Here is a 23,496-nt window from a genome sequence, read left to right on the forward strand (position 1 = left end):
GTATTCAAAATTACACACATCACTGTACAAAATCACGCAGATTTTAAGTTTTGTGATTACGTGGTTACGTAATACGCTTTACATTGCATAAGCCAATAAGTAACAAGTTGGCGAATACAACGTTTGTCATTGGCTGGTTCAAAACAGTGGCAAATTTAAACGCTTCCGTTGAGCGCTGCGCGGCTTGTTTGTTTTCCCTTTTAGTCGCAGTGAGCAAAGACGGTGAGTTTTTGCACTCATTTACATTATTTATTGCTGCCTTATTTTCAGATGTAGTTTTTTAGTGAGCGGTATATAGTGTTGTATATTGTTATGTGTATAATGGAGTGAGTTTATAGTTGGATTTATGTTAATAGTACCTTCTCGCGAAGACGTATGTAACGCTAGCTCGGCAGTTGTTTCTTTCTCAGCAATGTTACCGTTTATATTCTGTTTCTATGAAGAAAAAGCGACTCGGAACCGCAATTACAAAGCTAACGTGACATTACTGTCGCATAAATTCTCTTAGGAGACGAGAAGTAAATGCTTTTGACCTTTTCCAGCCAGTTTGCTCTGTTGTCTTGGCTAACACGGCCAATAGTCTCCCATGAAGCCATAGCGATAGAATGCAACCTAGCCGTGGTTTATGTGGGTGCAAGTCACCTCAGTTTGGTTGTTGCAAATAAAACTGTTTTTTTGTCTGAAAGATTGATAATTTGAAGTTTGCAATCTTCGTAGTTTCCTGTTTAGTGAGTTGTCGAAGAAATAACTTGAAAACATGGCCGAGAACGAGTCCGGGGATACTTCGGAGCGCTACGAGTTTGATGCCCCGTCCCACGTCGTTGACTTCAAAGAACTAGTGAATGCTGAAACCGACGACAAGTGGTTTGGTAAGTGTCCTCTGGACATCTTTATCCAACAATATGCATTTTAAAGGATACCCTGCTGGGCATACAGCAAGTGGGTGTTGTTATGGAGGGCTACAAAAGCGGATCTAACAGGCAGCGATCACTTTTTGAAGAAGGCTTTTTGGTGACTTGTTTCACAAAAACCTGTGTACGTCATTCCTACCATTTGCCAGTATCCTTTATCATAGGATGTTGGCTAACAGTTTTGACCAAAGTGTCCACTCGCAGGTAATATTGTCATCTCCAAGTGTTTTGAATGTAAAGAGAGAGTTTACGCTGAGAGCAGGTCATCTTTATTTGGAAAGTTGGGGCTCTGATGCTGGGCTGTTCCAGTCTGTTTGCCTAATATCCTTGGGCAAGATACAAACCCCAGGTTGCTCTCTGATGCATCCATTGGGGTACTAATGTTTGATTTGTTGTGAATGGTTGAATGAGGTGGTTTTATAGAGTGCTCAGAGCAGAAAAGCGCTGTATATGAACCAGCCAGTTCCTCATTTTACTATTTAATTTCATATTTACAAGTGCTTCAGTGTCCCTGCATATGTATTTTAAGAGTGTTGTATTATATATATTAAAAAAAAGATCTGTTTTGAAGCCTGTGTGTATCTTTTACATTGAAAATGAGTTTTATTGAAATTTAGTCCAGTTTTTTAAAAGATTTGTCATGTTGGGTATTTGGTGACTGTGGTGTTCATTTACCTGTGGGATTCCCAAGTACTTTTAACTTTCCTTGATATCTGCAATGTTGCTTTCTGGTAGTGCAACCCACTCGATTCTGACTACCTCCCCTCTCTTTATAACCGTCCAACGACACATCTGCAGTCTGGATTATATACCTGTGTCACTACTGTAGATCCTTGTTGTATAGATCAGTGAATCAATGCCACGTTCACTCCTTGAATACAGCTTCATGTCCTCCATGAAGCGAAGGTGGCTAACCTCAACTCCATTCTGTAGTCTGTATCCCTAGCGAGTCTTGTTAATGGTCGGGCTGAGGGGGTTCAGGCCTGTGAAGAACAGCAGTGGGGACAGAGCTTGAAGTTGGCCTCTAGGTGCTGTTTGCCACATCCCCATCGAATTCCCGATGATGTATATAAACACACACCAGTGATTGCTCTTGGAATGGCAATGCATTGTGGTTTGTTGCCTCATAATGGTTACAAAACCAAAACAAAGACATCAACAGGGCCCTATTCCAGGAAGCGTGTTCAACAAACTATCACAACTAACTGTGAGATTGGTAACTCTGGCATTCTTCTGCAGAGCAGGGTCTCCATTGTAATCCAGAGGACTAGGGAATATTACCACGTGTTAGTCCTGACTGTGGTGTTTTGTAATTGTTTTCTAAAAACATTTTTTGTGCATTTTATGCCTCTATTGGATAGATGAGCAATGAAGACAAGAAAGTAGAGAGTAGGGGTGAAGACATGCAGCAAAGGGCTGCAGCTGAAGCATGCGTCGCTGCACTCTGGCCATGTGGCCAATGGTTTGTTGGTCTCTCACTGAGCTAACCAGCACGTCCTGACTGTGATATTTAAAATAGGAGGGAGGAAGAGTCGTTTTTAGCTTGGGTCAGATCAGCAGCACTCGAGGTCAACAAACTACTATAGTGTCTTTTTGTTTAATGGCGTTTGATCCTCTATTTCACGGCTATTCAACTAAAAAGTTATTTGGGCCAGGTTATTATTATTTATTTTTTTGTAGAGATATTTTTGCAGCCAGTAGCAGCAGATCATGATAAATTTCAAACCAACGCAAATGTATTGAAAAACAAGTAATGTTTATTCACTTTTTTCCTTTTAAATCTGGTGACCTCTCTCAAATGCACACCTAAAGGTCCATAAAAAACATTAAATGATCTATCACTGAATAGCGTCTGCAGTAGTAGCAATACTTTTTCTTCACATTTGAAATTATAAAAAAACACAACAGATGTTTTGATAATTCCCTTTCAAAATAAAATAAATATTTTGGTGACTCAGACACATCTTCACACAAGAGCATTTAACAGAATTTAAAAAAGAACAATCAATCCTATCAAATGCACAGACCATAGCAGTAACACATATGAATACAATATTTACTGCTGCACACTGAGGGAATACAGGTTTGTTTTAAATCAACACCTGTAATTAGGCATGGCTTGTTAGACATCCCACATTATGTTGATATGTAGGCTGCAGTTACTCTTACATTATTAATGTTGAGACGTGACTTTTTTTTCTGAACAAGAGTGGCAGCTTTTGGCTCGTAAGATGTCAGTGCAATCCAAAGGCAGTGGTGAAGTGTCAGTCAGTGAACAACGAGAGCTGCTTTTTGAGTTCATGTGTGAAAAGCTTGATTCACATGTGTACGTTGACCCAAACATACTGAGGATGACGACTGCTACTTTCTTAACATTAGGGAACTGGTGCCATGATAGCTTAATGTTTACAACATCACGCTGCATTGTGGGTTGAATGTTGCTAGCCTACTAGGAGTGTTTCATTCACAGTCTACACTATGCTGTAGGGAAAAAAAATTCTGCCAGGACCACAGGCAACTCAGAGGTTGCTTCTGGGCTGCATGTAGCCCGTTTGCCACCATTTGAGTAGGCTTGCTCTATTTGATCGTCAGTCCTGAGGATTTGACTGAGTGTTCCATTTAAAGTCCGACTTTACTAGGTTAATGTTTTCTTTTCCTCCTAAACTGGAATGGCCCCTCAGGTGGGATTTCTAACTAAAAAAAGTGGGGCTTTACAATCGAACCTGTAGTGTACTAGTGACCAGAATTGAAAAATTTTGACTATCGAATCTCTCGTGGGCAGAATTGCACGCTGTGGGAGAAAGTGATCATCTTATCACACCTTCGAGACCGGACCAGCTGCGTCTGACAAGTGATGAGCCTGAGCACACGATGTTGTCTCAAACAAACACTGATGGTGACTCTGGTTAGTCAACACCCCTGTGCATCTTTAGTCATTATTTTCTGTCCTTGTAACTTGGTTAATGTGTGACTATCTGTAATTGTTTTTATGTTCCAGGTCCCAGCATATCGGCATCTCCACCTGCAAACATTGTGACGTCCTGGGGTGCTGAACGTCGCACACAGAATGATGTCCGTTCAAAGCAAAGGCCTGTTAATAAAGTCCCTGCACAGCCACGCAGGTACAGTTGGTGTAGTTGTTACTTTTGTGTAACCATGTGAAACTTTCACACAAAAGGTTTCTTTCCCACATGAAGCACTCAGTAGAAGACTTGTTGGGTTTTGCCAAAGGGGCTGTACACGAGACGGCACTCATGAAACTCTGACATCCAGTCATTCATTGACAGTTTCCTGTTGTATATCATTTGTATTAAATAGGTTCTACACAAACCCTACATGATAAATATGGACAGATACTTTATTGATCCCACAAAGAAAAGTGTTTTGTTACAGCAGAACGATAAAGAGTAAAAATAGTCGTCACAATAAAAGTGCCACTGGTGCCGAGTGCAGGAAGGAAAGAAGGTGAAAATGAAGCTGGTTCAAAACAGTAAACGTAAGACTGACATTGTGGAAGAGACAAGTGCAAATGCATTAATAAATACTATATAAATGTGTGGCATTGCATGTATGTATTGGCAACTCCTCTAAGTGGGTGTGCGGTACTCTTTGTACCATGCAGAGTCCAAACCTTAAACACTGCAGCTTCGCTGTCTGATCCAGCCCCTGTGTAAAAACACGATGGTTATAGAACAGCATCTGTGTGTAATCGGTTCAAGTTTGAGAACTGCTTCTGTTCTAATTTATTTTAGAGTTTCAAAGCGTAAAGAGATGACCAGTGGTCCAGCTGCACCACCATCAAAGAAATGCAAAGAGTGAGTATTAGAAGTATCCTGTCATCATTCTAAACCTGAAAAAGCTGAGAGTCCAGCACATGCACACTTTCTACCAGTTAGAAAGCTAAGAAACCATCTCTTCACCTTCAGCTTTTTTCTTAGAGTTTTCAGTTACAGTGGTTTAATGTAGATGTCCTGTTGCCCAAAAATCCAGGAGTGAGCAGCTGATTTCCGGGTTTGGTCCCCGCAGGAGTGAGCGGCTAAATTCAAAGAGAGAACATCAGACCCACGCAGCAGCTTCCACCTCCACACTCACAGAGTAAGACTGTGCCTTACACCTTTATCTATCCTTGAATGTACAATGAGAAAGAACTTGAAATTAATGTTAAAATGCTCTTGGCTGGAAATGTTCAGCATTTGTGTAGAATGATAAAGTAAAACTGGCTCATATGTATTTACTTCATGGTCGAGCGAGCGGTTTTAAGACAGCTAAAAATAGACGGCAGGTTCCAAGTTTGTAAGCAGGACTGAGGGTGAACTGATAGGCTGGAGAGTATAAAACTAGAGAAAAGGATGAAAATCAGATATTTGTCAGTCTTAAAGTGGTTATAAACAGAGAATCTGGACTTGTGAGAAGTGTGTTCAGTCACATGACCTGACTCACTACCCTCGTGGGTAAAACATTATTCATGACTGTAAATATTAGACGGACTGCTTGGATCATCTGTCTATGGAGGGGAAAATGAAGATATGAAGAGAAACTTTTTCGGGGACCTGTGATCATACTGTGCAGCTTTATTTGAATCCCTGAAAGTAGTGATGTCTCTGTGAGAGTCTCACCAGTTTGGTCACCACCATGTAGCTTGTAGAGCACCCCTCACCTTACACTGCTGCCAGGATTAAAGCTTTGAAAGCAGGGACAGATACATGCATTTTGGATCTGGCTGGGTAAATAATGCCACCGTGTCGGAGGGGAACAACCATAAATTGTTCACTGTTAAAGCAAAGGTAAGTGCTACATAATGGCTAAAAGACCCACCATACATTAATCTTGTGTTTTGTTACAGTGTGTGGCCAGAAAAATGTGCGTTTGTCACATTAGTGTCGTGTCATAAGTATTTTTCCATTGTCAGGTAAATCATTCCCACAGTGTAAATGAGCTGCTACTGACAGCCTGAGTTGTTGTGGAGAAACGGGGATTTGTGTGATTTGGTGTGTGGGGTGGGGTTAGAGAGTTAGTTGGTCTCCGGCTGTTTGAACTCTCCAGCCCGGTCGTTTTGCTTACTGCTGCAGTATCAGGGCTCGCAAAATTTCAAAATCTCTGGTAGCCCTTCGGGCAGGCATTCTTCAGTTTTTGGTAGCCCAAAATAAATTTAAGTAGCCCGAATAAAAAAGAAAGCAATTTTTTTATGTTTTGTTTCCGTTACAATATTATACATTAAAGTATAATATTGTAACGGAATATTGTTACAAGAGAAACAAAATTAATCTCTCACCTCCAAAATTAATCAAAAAAATTTGTTAAAATACAAATCACAACAACTGTATAAAAATTACAAACATCAACTCAAATACTTGGTTCAAATTGAACAGAAATTTCTATGAATTTGTAAGAACTGTGTAGGACATAAATCAGTCTGTGTCAGATCCTGAATTTGAAATTTCCACTGAAGTCACGGGTAAGAGGCAAGTGGAACCAAGATCTAGGCCATTTGCTTTTTGAAGTTTGCAAAGACTACTAAATTTTGCCAGTGGTAGTTCACTCTTTGCAACATAGCACGCTGTTCTAAACAGATTTTTCATGAGTTCTTGTTGTGCTTGGTTTATTTTTAGTATGTTTTTTGCAATTGCTGTTTGTTCTGGGAAAGATACTGCAGACTGGGCAATAATGCATTTCTTGCATTTCTCATGGGTTCTAATGGGGGCCTTTCTTAAAATTACTGGTCCCAGTAACAAAGACGCTTGTCGACTCAGAAATCAAATGAAACTCACAACACACCTGGCAGAACATCATGTTATTCAGCTCGTCATATTCCAGCCACAGAAATTCTTTCGTCCATGAAACCAAAAAAGCTGTGCTTTCTTTTTGCCTCATAGTCTGATTTGTCATAACTTTTCCGTTTTGTGGTAAGCTTTTCTTTGGCTGCCCCTTCTTCACCCTGACCTGTCTTATTTGGCTGAGCAGAACTAAAATACCAGCGTAAATCCTGCTGCTTTTACACACGTACTTACATAACGGTCAGCGATTTTTTGCGCACTCAACCTCTCACATGTTTAAGCTTGCTGCGAGAGATTTCACTTGTCGCGTTTGAATAGTAAGCTAATGAGTGATAAGACGATGTCAGAGGAATTGGTGCGCAATTAATCGTCACTCACCAATCAGTGCTGCTGCTCTCTACACACCGTTCGCACGATCGCAAAATGAAAGTGAAAGCAAAAAGCAAGCGCAAATTCAAACGCGATTTCAATATGTCACATATTGACAGTGGCTCACCGATGCCAATGACATGATTACTCAGCTACATTGGCGAAAGAATGCAAAAGCATAGACATATATTTTCCTTCCTATGATAGCCCGACGGGCAGGGGTGAGTTAGATTTTGGTAGCCCGACTGGAAAGATCGCTAGCCCCGGGACATCGGGCTAGCGATTTTGCGAGCCCTGAGTATCAGTCACTCCTGTGTGCGGCTGTTGTTGAGGCACAGGTAACCGCTGCAGAGTTCTCCTCCTCATGGACGGGTATCAGGCGATACAGCCACATCAGGCCTCACAAAAACAGGTGTTTATATATTTCTTCCTGCCTTTAGTTGGTTCTTAGCAATCTGTGACATTCAGGAGTCGCCTCATTGTTTTGAAAAAAACTGACGACTAAACTAAATGTCACAAACCCCTCACATCAGAAAGCTCGCCCTGTGTAGCTCTGCATCCGTCTGCTGCTGCCAAGTCACTTCTAAAACGTTCCCTCTTCCCAAACAGCCAAATGCCACAGACATTTATTTTGTGTCAGAGTAGAGATTTTATGTATACCTTATTTGATTTTGACCTTTGACTGTTCTTTGACTGACATTTGTAAAATGGAAACCAATGAGCAGTTCATTTTAAACCATTTTTTCTCTTTTGATTATTGCTCATAAGTAAAAAATCATTTCTTGTCTGATTATGTGATTAATTGACAGGATAGGATGCTTAATAATTACGATGATCAATGGTTGCAGTCCTGTGTCCTCAGTCTGAGGGCTCGCCTGTCATGAAGTGCTTGAATTTATCTTGTTCAGGTTTGTTCTGAGTACTTGGCTGACCTCCAGTACTCACATTGTAGGAATCCTTCTTTAAGACAGTACCCCACCCAAACATGTGGGAAGGTGGATGATGGTAGCAGGTGTAGTGTCTGGGATTTGGTGTAAATGAGTCCTTGAGCTTGAGCCAGTCGCCTTTTTTAGTAGTAGGGTCATGAAGAGAATGTTGACATGTTGAGTCTCTAAATGAGAGACGGTGGTACAGATGTACTTTTACTAAAGATTAAAGTCTACAAAAATCTGTGACCCGCAGGCCGAGCACCTCTGAGGAGCTGGAGCTGGAGCGCATCAGGAACCTTCAGAAGGAAGTTGCTCTTCACCGGAAGAAGAATGAGGCCAGCTACAAGGCTGCTCTAGCTGGGAGTGAGTACATGTTTCAGACTGTGGTGCTACAGCCAGTTGTAACACTCTAACTCTAGAACTGCCGACGGGTACGTTTGACCCTTTGGTATTAAAACAAAATGAGCTGTGAAAAATAAAACCCCGTCATTTTTTTTCATCAGCCTGTGTTTCCAAAAATATTCCTAAATTTTTTTTTTTTTTTTTTGTGAATTTGTTTTTTAAGAGGGGAGAAATAGTACGACCACTCATACTCTGAACTGTCAAAGATGTCATTGTGACCCATAGAGATTAAAGTTAAATGAAAGTGTTGCTAGGCATGCTGGGTGAACTGAGCAGTCAAGTGTGTGGAGAACTAATCCAATCAGATGGTGAAGCAGATGTGTCAGAACTGAGCTACAGTGTGGGTGGTGCTTCAGGTCCGATCAGCAAAGACGATGTGAAGGAAACGGATGAAACTTGACTGTTTTACTTTTTATAGAAATTAAATGTTTCTTACATTTTGTAACCTGCTCTGTGGTTAAGTTTACAATGCAGACAGTGAGTTGATCGGTCTGTTTAACGGTGTTTTCACACCTCTATTTCAGCACATGTACTACCACATGTTTAACTTTTCATAATGTTCTTATTCAAGTTAATTGTTTAGGTGTCAGTTTTATGCGTTGTACCCTTTGTTTATTGGTTTATTCTCATGTGCATTTTTTTTTGTGTCCCGTTTGGATCTTTAGCCATCAGAATTGTTGTCTTAAGGCCAAGAAAGATGCCAAGCGGATTTATTTTACCAAGTGGATCATCATGGCCTGGCCATATTGGTCCATTTGATTGACCTTTATTATAATTATGAATTGATTTTATTTTCGGTTGCTACAAACGGGACAGACATGACTGGGGGATAGGACAGGGAGAAAGAATGAAAGAAAGAGAGGGAGAGAAAGAAAACCAGAGGGGAGAAGAGACTGTGAGAAAGGGGGGAAGAAAGAAAGAAAAACAAACAAAACACCTGGATCACCTGTATGGAGAAAAAAAACAGAAGAGAAAGCAAACAAAAAAAGAGCAACATAATAAAAACAGCACCATCACAATAAACTAGCTAGCAGTAGATAACAGTAGATACTAAATATTAAACGATATTGTGCAGCACGCAAGATAGACAGCGCACAATGTGCTTTGAGCCAGCAGCCAAGAAAGGTGTAGTCCGCGTCTGTGAACACCGTGTGTACACCTGTGTGCACACCTGTGTGGATCAGCATGCTGGTATTCCAAAGGTTTCTCCATGTAACGATCTGCTAGGGAGTGTGGGGAGCCATAGCCCCGTCCCCCAGGGTATGAATCAGGTATGGAGGAGATCCAAGCCCCAGATATCCAGAGGCCCCAGAGTACAAGGACCCGAGGAGGACCACCAAAAGGGGGGGAACCGTGCCACCCTCCTGGGAAGAGCAGAGTAGAGCCCCAAACGAGAGGTCACCCAGCAGCTACGGAGCAGAGGTCAGAGGGGGTTGCAGTGGCGCACCCGCGGGCTCTGCCGGCAGCCAGCTGTGACAGAGAGGACCGAGCTTCAGGCCCAGGGGCCTGAGGGCATCCCATACCCCGGAAGGGGCCCAGCCGGGCCACAGGCGCCACGCCCCACCAATCGGCCACCAGGAGTGAGCCGGTACATACATGAGCGCCCAGCCCCAGACGACAAGGACCACCAACACACCAACGTCTGAGGGTATCAGCCACTGGCAGGGAGTGTGGTGAGGGGAGATAGGCCTCCGTACTTTGGAGGGCCTGAGATGTACCCAGAGAGGTTGAGTCTAAGACCCAACCTGACATATAGACACAGACGAACAGGCGCACGTGGACACAAACGTGCATTCCCACCCCATATGCACAACCAAATACTCGGCACTCACCCAACGTGTAGACAGACACAAATAGACACTGCACAGACAGTCGCACTCCCCAAACATACTCTATATCCCAGGTCCAGGTACCCCCGCCCCCAGAGGGGCAAGCCGCACCTAAACCCAGGAGATGTAACCCTTCTCTCTGGGGTGGAGGCAAGCGGACCACCTCCTTATCTGCAGTAGCAGGGAGGCCCCGCATCCCAGACCTCAATCTGACGGCCAGCACCTCCTCCCAGCCCTGATGGCTAACAGAACCGGGGTGAGTGAAGACCCCAAACCTTCCTACGCCCGCTCATATGTAGTGTTGCTGTGTGCTGTTCTAAAGTGCATTTAAAACACAGGAGAGCATGGTACTTGCTTCCTCTCATGTGCATTTTTAAAGGATCTGAGATGACCCAGAAACGCCGTCTTTGCCATTATTGTTGTTGCAGGTCAAAATGACCCCTGTTAGCAGTTCCGATGAGTTTAGAGTTCTGGGGGTTAAAAATGTTCACTTTACTTGTTTGGTTTAAAAAAACAAAACCAAACCACAGACCACTGTCATTTCAGATCCACCACCAAAGAAGACGTTCCTGTCTACAACTGTGCCCAAAGACTTCCACTTCAGTACAGATACCCGTGTTAAGTCCTCCACTTCATGCAACACAGAGAAGGAAGTGGACTTTGTCAGTCAGCTTCGCAAACCGTCCTCCCCAGTAAGTGGCACAACTTGCTTTATTGCCAGTTCATTGCAGCCCACTATAAAGTTAATCTTTGTTAACAGCAGCTAAAAGAAACGTGATGAAACATCTGCATATTTAAGCTAAGGTGAGATGAAAAAAACCTGATTATACTTGTTTTCAGGCAAAGGCTCGGAAAGGTGCCACAGTGCCCAAACCTTTCAACCTGTCAACAGGCAATAAGAGAAAGGCGGAAGAGGCGAGCGCTTATGTGCCCATGGCCCAGCAGATCGAGCAGTTCCAGAAGCGAACCCCCACCCGCTACCATATGCACAGTCGTAGAAGTCAAGAGAGAGGTGTGGTGCATGCTGACTCTCTGTGACACTCTTCAGATAAGGGTTATTAAAACATTATTGCAGGTTTTCATTGTACCTGCGTCCTGTTTCAACAGGACCCGCCACAGCAAAGGGGAACCACCTGAAGCTCACTCAGCCCCACTCCCCACACCTGATGACTCGTCAGAGGAGCCGGCCGCCTACTGTTAAGTGCTCTGCTGAGCTGGAGGTTGAAGAGGCGGAAAAACTTGCAAAGTGAGAAGTTTGGCTTTTTCTGGTTGGAGGTTCTTGTAATGTGCCGTCACTTTGTGTTGGGAAATGTGGTTTCACAACAAATTTCTGGTGTTTTGCAAAAAACGTATTTAAAGTGTCCGGGTGACCTGATCCAGTGCTAACTATAAGCAAAAAGGAAAGTTTGAAGCCTAATCTTAAAAGTAGAGCGCGTCTGCCTCCTGAATCCAAACTTGTGCTTGAGGGGAAGGATTTTAAATCAGAATCTGGAGCCACTAAAGAGAAGCCAGTGTGTGTGCTCTCTTACTTTCTAGTTCCTGTCAGTACTTTTGGTGCAGTATTTGGCATCAACTGAAGGTTTTTCAGGCAGTGTTTAGGACAGCCTGAAAATAATGACTTACAATAGCATAGAAATAATAAATGCACTAAGATGTTTCAGATGAGCCATTGTAAACTTCCTTCTTTTGCTAACACATGGAAAATGTGGCATTGCAGGGTTTCTTTAAGGACCGTTATTGTACAAAATACAGCTGATTATTTAGGAATCATGGATCCGTATGTGCATGGGTGCTGCTTCAACAGTTACAGAGGCCAAAATGCTGAAATGTGTTGATTGATGTGACGTGTTTTTGCCGCTACAGTTGTAGTTTGGTTGTGGCAGAAGCTACGTTTGGGTCACTTCACTGTGACAGCGTTACATTTTGAACTAGTGACCATTGACTAATGTTGGCTTTTAAACGCAGCTTTAAAATCAAGGCGCTGGAGCTGAACAGGAAGATACTGGAGAGTGCAGAGGACCTAAAAAAGCCAGCAGTGAAGGAGCCCACCGTACCTGAAGGCTTTGAGCTGGAGATTGAAAAAAGGCTCCAGGAGAGGCAGGCCACAAAGAAGCCCCAGGAGGATGATGAAAAGCCCCAGAACTTTAAAGCCAAGCCTCTGCCCAAAAAGGTTCTGGAAAGAGTTGTGGTGAGTTTAAACACTGATGAGTTTCAAAGTTGTTTTTTCATTGCAGAAAGGCAGATTTTACTGTGTGGGAATCTCATCAACAGGGACTGCCAGAAAAGAAAGTTGCAAATCCGACTGTTCCCGAGTCTCCTGCCTTTGCCCTCAAGAAGAGAGTTCGACTGGATCACAAGGTCGAGGAGGTAAGGACGCGTGTCTTTGCTATGGCTCTGTGCACCGTCTACTGCAGCTATACCCATAAAACTGTCTTTGTCAGGTCAAGCAGCCGTCACCAGTTAAGGCCCCCCCAGTGCCTCACTTCGGCCTGCCCTTTCAGCCCCGGCTACCTGAGAACCACCGTGTGGAGATCTGTCCTTTCTCCTTTGAGCAGAGGGAGCGTGAAAGAAAAGCCTTGAGAGAGAAAAAGTTGGAGGAAAAGCGAAACGAAGAGGTAGTCTGACTTTCAGTCTGTCGTCGAGAGTTTCACAGTACAGAGTTACTGAGTGACTCTCTGTCGCCTGAATATTTTCCAGATACCACAGTTTAAGGCCCAGCCGCTGCCTGACTTTGACAGTGTGGTCCTGCCAGAGAAGAAGAAGCTGGAGCCTACCAAGCCTGAGCCTTTTAGGCTGCTTCTGGATGAACGGGGAACTGTGAAGAACAGTCGCTGGGAGCAGATGGTATGATGGGATTTTTCACTTTATTTTCATTTTTTAATTTGAATAACACTCACAACATCTGTACCTCACAGGTGAAAGAAGAACAGAAACATCAAGAGGAAGCAGCAGTATTTAAAGCTCGGCCCAACACCGTCATTCACAAGGAGCCTTTCAGGCCCAAGAAAGAGGCCCGGCCTGCAGTGGGTAAGGACGCTTAATTTAGACTAAAACAGATCCTTTGTGTTTATTATCATTGCTGTGATGCATGATGGGAGGTTGCAGCTGTATAGAGATAGTCTGTTGTGCTGTTGCCACATCTCCTTTCCTCAGCTGAATGCCACATTTTCCAAAATGTTCAAATGACAGTCTGACAAACTATAAAGCATAAACTGCTTTATTTCTCTCTCTGAGGAATGTCAATGACAAATATGAGCGTTATATTGCTCTTAGCAAATCAGATTACCTGGAGACTCCACCTAGGCACAGAGGTGTTTGCTTCACCTCCATCTTCAGCTGACATGTAGAACGCTGCGATACAGCTGCAGCCACATGTCTGCGCTTTGTTGTTGCTGCGAGTATTCAGTGCAATTATCAGAAAAGTAGTTTTGAGTTTGATTATCAAACACTGGAGCCACATTTACTGGCTCTTGATAAATATCTCACTATTGTCTGATTGATCTGAGAATGACTAATGGATGATAAAAGTGTTGAATACTGTCTGAAAATTGCATGTGTCTTTAAGAGTGCTTCAGCTTTGCTGAGGCTGAACCACTCTTCAAGGTTGTGTCACTCACTGTGTCCTCTGTCTTCACTGTCATCTGTCACTGCACTCTGAAGGTAATAATTCTTCCATAGTTGTAGAGGCCTTTGAACTGGCAACAGAGCGGCGTGCCCGAGAGTGGCAGGAGTACGAGCGAGTGACCAGTGAGAAGGAGGTTCTGCGGGCGCACATGGAGGCAGAGCAGAGACGAGAAGAAGAGCAGAGACAGAAGGAGGAGGTTGCCCGGCTGCGACAAGAGCAGGTAACTGCAGAAAGTATCAGCAGCGCCTGGTGCTGGTGTGTGTAGATATAGAGCTACAGATGGATAGAAAAATGCATGTTTGGCAGCTCACACAGCCCCCAGTTTTGAACAAAGACTGTTAACACAACAGCAGCAGTGATGATGATGACGCTGGCACAGTTTAAAGTGCAGCTACAGTCTGTTTATACACTGTAAAGAGGCGGAGCTGCTACTGAGACGCTGAGCTCAGGTTAAGTGAAAGAAAACGATCGTCCAAAACAGCAGCGCTGCTCTTGTGGTCACCATTAAAACCTTTACTGGGAAACTATCAGTGGAAGTCTTTGGTAACATTTGCACATTCCAGTGTTCTTCAGCTAACCCTCTGACTTGGACAGAGCACTGCTGGAAGAACATAATCAGAGATTTCAAAACCCCACATCAAGACAAATCTAAGAACCCAAATTCTGGTGGAGCCATGCAGTTCAGGTGATGCAAACCACAACCGTGTATTTTGGGATTTCCCAAAACGTAAGCTGCATTGACATTCAGAACACAAATACCTCCAAACTTTAAGACCATATATTTTGGTCATGTTCCTCACTTGATGCTGAGGAGGGATAGAAAGTTGCTGCATGCAGTACAAAGACTACTAGAAAGTGGCATGATGTAATATTGTAAATATTTAATATGGAAATGCTGCTTTTCATCAGATTTGGAACAAATAGATTTAATTTATAGCTTCTGCCTGAGCATACTTTTATAAACCCTGTCGTATCACTCGAAATAAAATCACATTAAATAATGGTGAGATGTTGTCCTTAAATATATATATATATATATATATATATATATATATATATATATATATATATATAGATATCTATATCTCTCTCTTAAATACTCAATGTCATTTTATTAACACAGCACCAATTCACAATAGTCGCCACAAGGTGCTTCGTATCAAATATCAACCATAAGGCCGTGCCACGTCCCAGTAGGATGACCTGTGTGACAGTTTGAGCTGGTGTGTAAAACGCTGCACAGTCATTACAGGGCTCCGTGTAATGATACTATATACTTGTATGTTATTGCTCTATCAGTACTTTACAGCCTGTCTGTGGTCTGACACAGTGTATGTCACACTTTGCAGGTGCACAAAGCTCAGCCCATCAGACACTACAAACCTGTAGCTGTGAAGAAGAGCGAAGTTCCTCTTACAGTCCCGGAGTCTCCAAACTTCTCCGATCGCTTCCGCTTGTGACCACTTTTGTTGTGAAATGTAACGTTACCACAGAAATCTCTGACCTGAAATGTTGTTTTTACATTGCTTTTACATTTTTTTTTCATGTTTAGCTTTGTATTTTAGCTGTCTGATGTACACTCATTAATGTGACTGTTTTAAATTACAGAATAAAACATCATCTACACCCACCAATAGTTATTGGCCTGTTAACTGCTGAGTGAGTTCTGTCAGATTGTTTGACATCAGCACAAAGTCGCCAGTTTATTTGCTAAAGAGCTCTTTTTGTGATTGGCCAGGAACTGGAGTGCTATACAAATAAAAGACACTAAAACTTGTGCGTCCATGGGGAAGAATTATTACAAAGTTTAATATCTAAATTTTAACACTTGGCATCAGACTTCTCCTGGTTGACTGGTTTCCTGATGGTGCTCACGGCTGAACCACCAAACCAGAGGTGCTGTTTCATAAGACGAGCCCTCACTGAGCACTGCTGAGACTTTTAATCATCATTATTCTTAAATATGTTTATACACAGAACTTGATGGTTTTGGGTCAGACCAAAAACGGTGAGACTGAACCTCACTGTCCTACAAATTTAAGCTCATGAACATCAGTTTCAAGAATAAAAGTGAGCTGTGATTCCAATATGAAACTTCTCAGTGTGGATTTTATCTAATACAGTACAAAACAGGCTTTGGAGTGTCTGAAAAAAGCTGCTTTAGCTACAGTAAAGAGATATTTGCTGAAGTAAAATCAAGCAAAACAACTTATTTTTACAAATCAAAGGTAAGCTGCCTGTAATGAAGTTCAGCTGAAGACATGACTTGTGTTACTACACAAGCCTTCTGGTTGGCCCAACAAAACTAATGGGTCCAAGCATTTACAGGCTTCCTATGCCTGACCCACGTTAGTTTTTGCAGCGTTACCTCTTTAAAAAAACAGAACTGAGATCAAAGAAATACAAAATAAACCAATTAAACATCCAGCTGTCCGTCCATCCAGCACCATGAATGCTGAATGACACACAGCTTCTCCAGCAACAGATGCTGCCATTCTGTGAGGGGAAAGCTCTTGGTGATTTCAGCACTGAAAGTATTCTAAAGTCAAAATGAACATATTATAAAATGTATTTAAAAAAGTCATCTCCTGATGTGTTTTCTTGATGTGTGACGTCTTTATGTGCACGCTTTCCCACAACCTCACTTCCTCCTTTCACATGAGAAGTGTGTGAGCTGTGACATCACCTATTCTTAAATATCCCTTTGAAGCTGTTCAAAAACCTGACAAGAAGTAGTGCACCTTCCAGAAATGCTTAATTCTGACAAAACCTATGAACAAATAGATAACTTAGGCCTTTCAAACCTCAGTGAGCCAGTCAACAATTATTCAAATTACACCTTTGATGGTTACTGGCCTGAATACAAATGAGCATATGATGGGTAACACCTGCAGACTGCTGCTGAAAAATACTCATGGGCAAAATATCACTTTAAATAAACAGTTCTCATCTTAAGTGGTGATTAAATTGTGTGTTTTTCATGTTTCACTACAGAAAAGTTTGTCTAATGCAGCTAATAGTTCATCACCGTGTGAGTGTGACAGAAGCCATATCAGATTAAAGGAAATGAGTTGATGATAACAAAAACAATTCTGCTTTAAATCGGACAATGCAGAGAATGATGCTGGACCATGTGGTCAGTATGTGTCCCGCTTGGTCAAGTTCAGCCATCTTTGTGAGCTCACGGATCCACAAAGGACACTGCGATGTAGCGGACACCAGAGGTGGTGGGCAGACCTTCGTGGTAGTGAGTGAGGCGGCCCGGGTGCAGAAGGGCCCAGCCTTTACGAGGAGCCTGAATGGAGCAGTCATAGCGGAGGAACCTGCATCCACCACCCTGCAGCCAAGAAACAGTACATATCAACAGTTGATGGCTGTGGCAGTTTTATGATCATTAACAACCCTTCAACAACTTCCTGAGTTCTTCATGAACAGAAATGATACAAAAGCCTTTTTTTTCTATGCCTCACTGCCACAAACTGAAGAGGACAATCAACATTCAGATTTGGGCTGCTGGTAAACCAGCTGTTTGTTTTTTAATGTTTGCACGACGAATGGGTTTATTTCATTCTGTGATCAAAAGAATGAATTTGTAATGATTCGGTCTCTGTGTGAATAAAACCAAAATACATGTTAACTGAAACGTAGGTGGAAATGGAGCACTTGACACTCACCTGGTAATCAAGGTCTACTTGGTTGAGTGCAATGTTTACAGTGAATGTGGAGGCATCATGGTGCGGCCTTAAGGAGGGTTGCTCATCTGGCTTATATCTAACTACAAAGGCCAATTCGAAGTGAGCCTGCAAACACACAGAAGGAAAAGAATCATGCAAACGTTTGCCTGTAGCCCCCTGTACACAGATACACTCCAGTTTATTGAATAAAAGCAGAATCCTGGTTCTTGGTCCAGCATTCGCCTCCAGAGATGGAACAGAATGTGTAGCTGTCATGATGTGGCATGAGAGGGGTCAGGTTTCTGTCCCACTACACTAAATCGACTGGAGTGTAACACACTGATGATAAGACATGCTGGTCAGTAATACACACACAGGATAGCAGCACAGAAACAATGAGAGGTCGGCTGTTATCCCGTTTTACTCAACAAGTTCAAAACATTTAACGGCTGATTTTGTTGATCGTGGCTCAAGAGTTGGGAGTTCGTCTTGTAATCGGAAGGTTGCCGGTTCGAGCACCGGCTCGGACAGTCTCGGTCGTTGTGTCCTTGGGCAAGGCACTTCACCTACCGCCTACTGGTGTTGGCCAGAAGGGCCGATGGCGTGATATGGCAGCCTCGATCTTTCAGTCTGCCCCAGGGCAGCTGTGGCTACAACTGTAGCTTGCCTCCACCAGTGTGTGAATGTGTGTGCGAATGGGTGGATGACTGGGTGTGTAAAGCGCTTTGGGGTCCCTAGGGGGGGCTAGTAAAAGCGCTATACAAATACAGGCCATTTACCATTTGTCCTCCAGTTGTTCTAGCAGTTAAATAACCAGATATCAAAATCATTGGTCATCACCTGATCATTCCAGCAGCTTTCCAACATCTCAGAAGAGATGCAGTTATATCTGTCATGGCCCTTTTTTAAGACACTCCGGCTAGGCCGGCCATGCCCCACAGCTTACATATAAGTGTTCCCAAACCACTGCTCTTATCGTTAATGGTGGTGTGTTATGACCTGGGAAGCCTGAGTAAAACTCGCAACACGCGAACAAGCCGGGCTCCCCTAGGAGGACAGAGAAGCTCTTGCTCGCTGAGCTAATGCATCAGCTACAGCCGGGTCCCACTGGCCAGGTAAACCCGTGACGGCGTGGGCAGCCCAAACAGACTAATGATTAAGATGGCGGATGTAGCAGGTGGTGGTGCAGACGTAGCTCCGACTTTCAAACGGTCACGATTAAAACCAGAGATATATAAAACAACTGATGGAACAACTGAGCACTCAAAGTAAAGCGCTTTGAGTGCTCAGAAGAGTAGAAAAGCGCTATATAACAACCAGTCCATTTACCATTTAATTGTAGAGGATAAGCTATTTAATTTCCTTGCTGTAAAAATCAAAACTTTAAGTCAGGATGAAATTGTGTTGTTGGCCACGAATACATTTGAATCCGAGGGGATTGAAGCCTCCAAGAAAGTTTTGTTTGAGCTCTGCCCCACTACCTCACAGCGGTGCGTTGGATATAAAGGACAGCATAAAGACGCCAACAATATTAAACTCTGTCTTAAAGTGCTGAATGAGTGTGGGGAGAATATCCCAAGATTTGTATCTCATCACCTGGATGATTTGCCGCCTGTTACATACTCCAGCATGGATGTGTGTTGTCTACTACGGCGAATGGACCAGCTGTGTGCTGAGGTGGGTGCTTTAAAACATGTAGTTAAACTACAGGCGGATGTCTGCAAGCAGGTTATGACCAATGCTGTGGCGGTCGACCAACGTGTGACTGCTCTTGAGTGTAGGTCTGAGGTGCCGGCTGAGCCTGTTACTCTGAATGCTCGGGGGTCGGGGACCGCTTCGAAACACGCAGAGGAGCGGTGGGGGAGTCGAAGTAAAGGCGGCCCGCGCGGAAGGCAGGGAGCCGGAGCTTTGGCTGTACAGCTGATGGACATGCAGCTTTAGCAAACATGTCTATTAGGTATGAGGTAACTGTGTCAGACCATATACCTTTTGGTTTTACTGTGAATGTGGAACAAATGCCAGCAACAACTGGAAATATTATTGCTAATATTGCTACCAGTGTAAAATTAGACTGGTCAGCATTTAGTGAAGATGATTTCTTAGCTTATCATAGTAATACCGATATACATCTGAACAACATTTCTTTGCTCAAAGAAGCTATTTTGTGCAAGGATGTTAACTGTAAGAATGCTGTGCATAAACATTTACTCTGCTCCATGTATGATGATATAGTGACTGCTCTGTATGAAAGTGGAACACTGCTTGATAAACAATATAAGCATAAGAAACCTAACATCAGACCTGGCTGGAAAGAACATGTATCCATGTACCATGATGAAGCTCGCATAGCTTATAAATGTTTGGACATGGCTGGAAGACCTAAACAAGGCCCAGAATTTGAACAGAAACAATGTGCGAATGCCAGATATAAGTACGTTGTTCGCTTTATAACTAAAAATGAGCAAATGCTGAGAGCAGATTCTTTGGCCAGGAAAATGCTGTGTAATAATATGACAGATTTTTGGTGAAAGCTCTTTATAACTTTAAACCATCTCTACCATCAACTGTTGAAGGTGTTTCTGGGGCAGATAACATTGCAGCATTATGGAGACAGCATTACAGTGCGGACAATTGGGGACAATTTTTTGTCAAACAGCTTTTGTTCACTTCCAGTTAAAGTGGCTTTGTTTAAAGCGTATTGCACACCGCTATATACTGCCCCCTTGTGGTCATCCTACAAACAATGTAGCGTGCAGAAGCTGCATGTTGCATATAATGATGCGATGAGAATGAGAATCCTTTGCAGGATACCTAGAAGGGGTAGTGCCAGCCAGATGTTTGTAGCTGTGGGTGTTTGGACTTTTAAAGCACTTTTAAGAAAGTTAATGTTCAATTTTAGAGAACGACTGGATGGTTCGAGTAACAGTATAATTTTAGCACTCACAGATCCGACAGTGAGTGGTTCCCGTTACTCATCCAGTCTGAGAAAGCACTGGTTGAAGTGTTTGTGTATTTATTGATTTCTTTTAAGTAATTGTGTTTTATGTATATTATGGTTTTATATTTTTACAAATGCTTAATATATATATATATATATATATATATATATATATATATATTTTTTTTTTATTTTTTTTTTTAAGGCTTATACCTTGTGGGTTTTTTTTTTTTTTTTTTTTTTTTTTTTGGGGGGGGGGGGTTGTGTGTGTGTTACTGTCTTGTTTTTATGGACATGAAGTCTGCCAATAGAGATTGATTCATTGAGTAAGCCAGGTGGGAAGCTGGTCCTGCAGTCTGGAGAACTCTCACTCACTGGCTGACACGTGAGCCACAGAAAGGTCATAACAGAAATCCTGCCAGGCTACTGAGAAAGGCTCTCACCACAAAGGTAAACGGACACACACTGTCACCACACACTGAACTGCACACTCACGGTACCACACAAAGTACACACATGCATACCAAATGATCACAGGTTTCATGTCTGTCAGCTGTTATATATGTAAGCTGTGGGGTGTGGCCAGCCTAGCTGGAGTGTCTTAAAGAAGTATTCATGTGCCATTGCTTGAAATTTCTTCCTGTTTCTACAAACACTCAGGTATATGTGTATACTAAAGATTTAAAAAAAATGAATCAGTGCATGCGACACCAAAATGTGAAGAGCAGGTGACGTAAATGAGCCAAGAATGTGTTCACAGTGTGCTTCTTCAGTAAAGCTGAGAACATCCTTCACAGATCTCACATGGAAGGAGATTCTTGAATTTTCTCTGAAACATTTCACAAGTGTGTGTAGTGATGGTCTTACCTTGGTGTAGTATCCAGGAAACATTTTTTCTGTGATTGGTACCACATACTCCACTAAGAATTTCTGCCATTCTTTTTCAAAGTTGATTTGAATCATATGGATGTCGATGGTGGGGACATTCTCATAGCCACCAGTGATTCGGTTATCCTGGAAAAATAAGAAACTTATTTCAGGTATATAGTTAAAGTACAGGAGGTATTCAGGACCAGATTCCAGAAAGGTTGGGAGCCTGTACAGTGTGAATAAAAACAGAATACAGTGATTTGTAAATCTCCATATTTTAAAACCACATTTTATTCACAACAGAATATAGAAAACATTAAATGTATGAACTGGGAAACTGACTTCATAAAAAAGACACTTATGGCCTTTTTTGGATTTGATGACAGCAACAGGCTGAAAAAGTAAGTAGTACTGAAACATTTTGAATGAATAAGTAACTGGTCAGTGACATCAAATAAATACGAGCAGAGAGAGGTTTACCAGTCTGCAAAAAACTGCATCTATAAATTGTGAAACAACTTCAGAATAATGTCCTGATCTCGTTATTATTGTACGATCTACTGTACAATATAAAGCACGAGTACACTATAAGGCGACTGTTATTTGGTGCTTTATACATAAAATTGAAGTAAAAATTGAAATTGTTATCAGTACAGAATATCATCGAAGGATTCAGAGAATCTGGATAAATCTGTGTGAAAATCAGTGCAAACACAGTTTGCTGTGCTGTCCACAGATGCAGGTTCAGGTCTCTCTCTCTGGGCCAAGCAGCTTTAAAATAGACTGCAGAAGAAAACATGGATGCTGCTCTGGTCTGAAGTGAAAAGAGACCGTTTGGCTTTTTATCCGCGCTCGTTTCAAAAGCCTGCGTCTCTGATGGTACGGAGGTGTCGATGGAAGCTGCAGCTTGCTTGCTGTTATTGCTTTACAACAACATATGCTCGGATCAAAACGAGACTATTCTAAACCGCATACTGCATCTGTTAGAATACCATAGCCATAGAGTTCACGTGCTGAACTTCAGGCCTAACTTTTCCTCAAATGAAAACATTTATGAAGCAATATGACGATGAAGACCCAGAGCTGTGGAGGAGCTAGAATCCTATATCAGACGAGAATGGAACAACACTCCTCTCCCAGGATGTTGTTCAGCATAAATGAAAACTACTCTCAGTTTTAATTGGAGATAAATGATCTCAATTTCAGCAGCAGGGCCACACCTCCAAACACGTCCCTTCCAGGTCTTACCCCCCAGGTCTACAAGCCGTCCCTCCCCTTTTTAATTCTTTCACTTCTCATTAGTACGCGGGGATCTGCCAGGCCCGGGAGCCGCCGTCAGGCCCCATCGAGGCCTTCACCAAACAGCAGCTCAATTCTTGATTAAGCCTTTATCTACTAAAAAACCTAAAATGAGGACGTGGGTTCAGTGAGTGAAATACAGACTGTTGTTAAAGAAGAGGGAATCTACACAGTGGCTGTCTTTACCTTTAGAGAGATGTTGCTGTCATCAAATTAAATATGAGCTAGTATGTTTCTTAAAATGGCACATTTTATAAGCGTTTGATATGTTTTCTTTGTTCTATTTGAATACAAATATGAGTTTTGGAAATTTGAAAATCACAACATTCACTTTTTATTTTTTTACACGAGCAGCTGTCCCGACGTTTTCAGAGTTGGGTGTGTAGCTGGAAGATGCAAATGACATGAACTTGTGACAAATAATGCAAACAAAGACTGAATATAAGGAACACTGGAGCTCAGTGATGTCGTCTTATTACATGACTGACATGTTATTATCGATAATCATGACTACATGATTAATGTTAATAACAAGATGCCTCACCGCATTGCCCCCTCCTGACCACTTTCCATAATGCTCCATTTCTTCAATCATGTGGTTACAAGCAACAGTGGAGAAGACTGGGAACCAGTACACATCTGGGCAAGGCTGGAAGGCAGAAGATACAACAGCATTAAGCACAGAGTAACAGCTTGTAACAGAACTGCCTCTTAAAGGAAGGTCCTACAAACTGAGGACGGTGTTAGTTCCTCTGGTTATGGCAGATGTAATTGAACTAACTTCTTATCTGTGCCACAATATTTATAAGAAACATGGAAGTTGATAGGAGTTCAATGTATTTGCTTTTGCCTCTTCTAAACACAACAGCTCATTCA

General features: G+C 42.4%; 2 protein-coding genes across 4 annotated transcripts in view; one reads left to right on the forward strand and one right to left on the reverse strand.

Moving 5' to 3' along the window:
- The first annotated feature begins 129 nt into the window (after window positions 1-129).
- tpx2 (TPX2 microtubule nucleation factor) lies at window positions 130-15,475 on the forward strand. 3 transcript variants are annotated; one of them, XM_085146724.1, is made up of 17 exons: window positions 130-222; window positions 718-869; window positions 3,694-3,816; window positions 3,910-4,033; window positions 4,664-4,726; window positions 4,902-5,006; window positions 8,237-8,346; window positions 10,761-10,906; window positions 11,055-11,226; window positions 11,322-11,460; window positions 12,180-12,402; window positions 12,486-12,581; window positions 12,656-12,829; window positions 12,912-13,058; window positions 13,130-13,241; window positions 13,875-14,059; window positions 15,189-15,475. In XM_085146724.1, the coding sequence occupies exons 2-17, from the start codon at window positions 758-760 to the stop codon at window positions 15,297-15,299; spliced, it is 2,142 nt and encodes a 713-aa protein (XP_085002850.1). In that variant the 5' UTR covers window positions 130-222; window positions 718-757; the 3' UTR covers window positions 15,300-15,475. The 3 variants fall into 3 exon arrangements, with proteins under 3 accessions (XP_085002850.1, XP_085002851.1, XP_085002852.1); XM_085146725.1 differs by having other exon boundaries at window positions 13,893-14,059; XM_085146726.1 differs by having other exon boundaries at window positions 4,938-5,006.
- plod1a (procollagen-lysine, 2-oxoglutarate 5-dioxygenase 1a) overlaps window positions 15,340-23,496 on the reverse strand; it is a 30,329-nt gene continuing 22,172 nt past the window's right edge. The window contains exons 16-19 of the mRNA XM_085146723.1: window positions 23,165-23,269; window positions 21,319-21,465; window positions 17,514-17,639; window positions 15,340-17,176 (exon numbers count right to left, since the gene is read on the reverse strand). Coding sequence (XP_085002849.1) covers window positions 17,021-17,176; window positions 17,514-17,639; window positions 21,319-21,465; window positions 23,165-23,269 — 534 coding nt within the window. The 3' untranslated portion in view covers window positions 15,340-17,020. The remainder of the gene's footprint in view (window positions 17,177-17,513; window positions 17,640-21,318; window positions 21,466-23,164; window positions 23,270-23,496) is intronic.

The sequence above is a fragment of the Neolamprologus multifasciatus genome, chromosome 20 (genome assembly GCF_963576455.1).
Source record: "Neolamprologus multifasciatus chromosome 20, fNeoMul1.2, whole genome shotgun sequence".
In the NCBI taxonomy this organism is placed as follows: Eukaryota; Metazoa; Chordata; class Actinopteri; order Cichliformes; family Cichlidae; genus Neolamprologus; species Neolamprologus multifasciatus.

Excerpts from the sequence above, each read along its gene's own strand:
- tpx2 (XM_085146724.1), top strand. The coding sequence starts at position 758 with ATGGCCGAGAACGAGTCCGGGGATACTTCGGAGCGCTACGAGTTTGAT. Across the intron at positions 13,242-13,874 it reads AGAGGCCCGGCCTGCAGTGG|GTAATAATTCTTCCATAGTT; the intron begins GTAAGGACGCTT and ends TGCACTCTGAAG. Across the intron at positions 14,060-15,188 it reads CCCGGCTGCGACAAGAGCAG|GTGCACAAAGCTCAGCCCAT; the intron begins GTAACTGCAGAA and ends CACACTTTGCAG.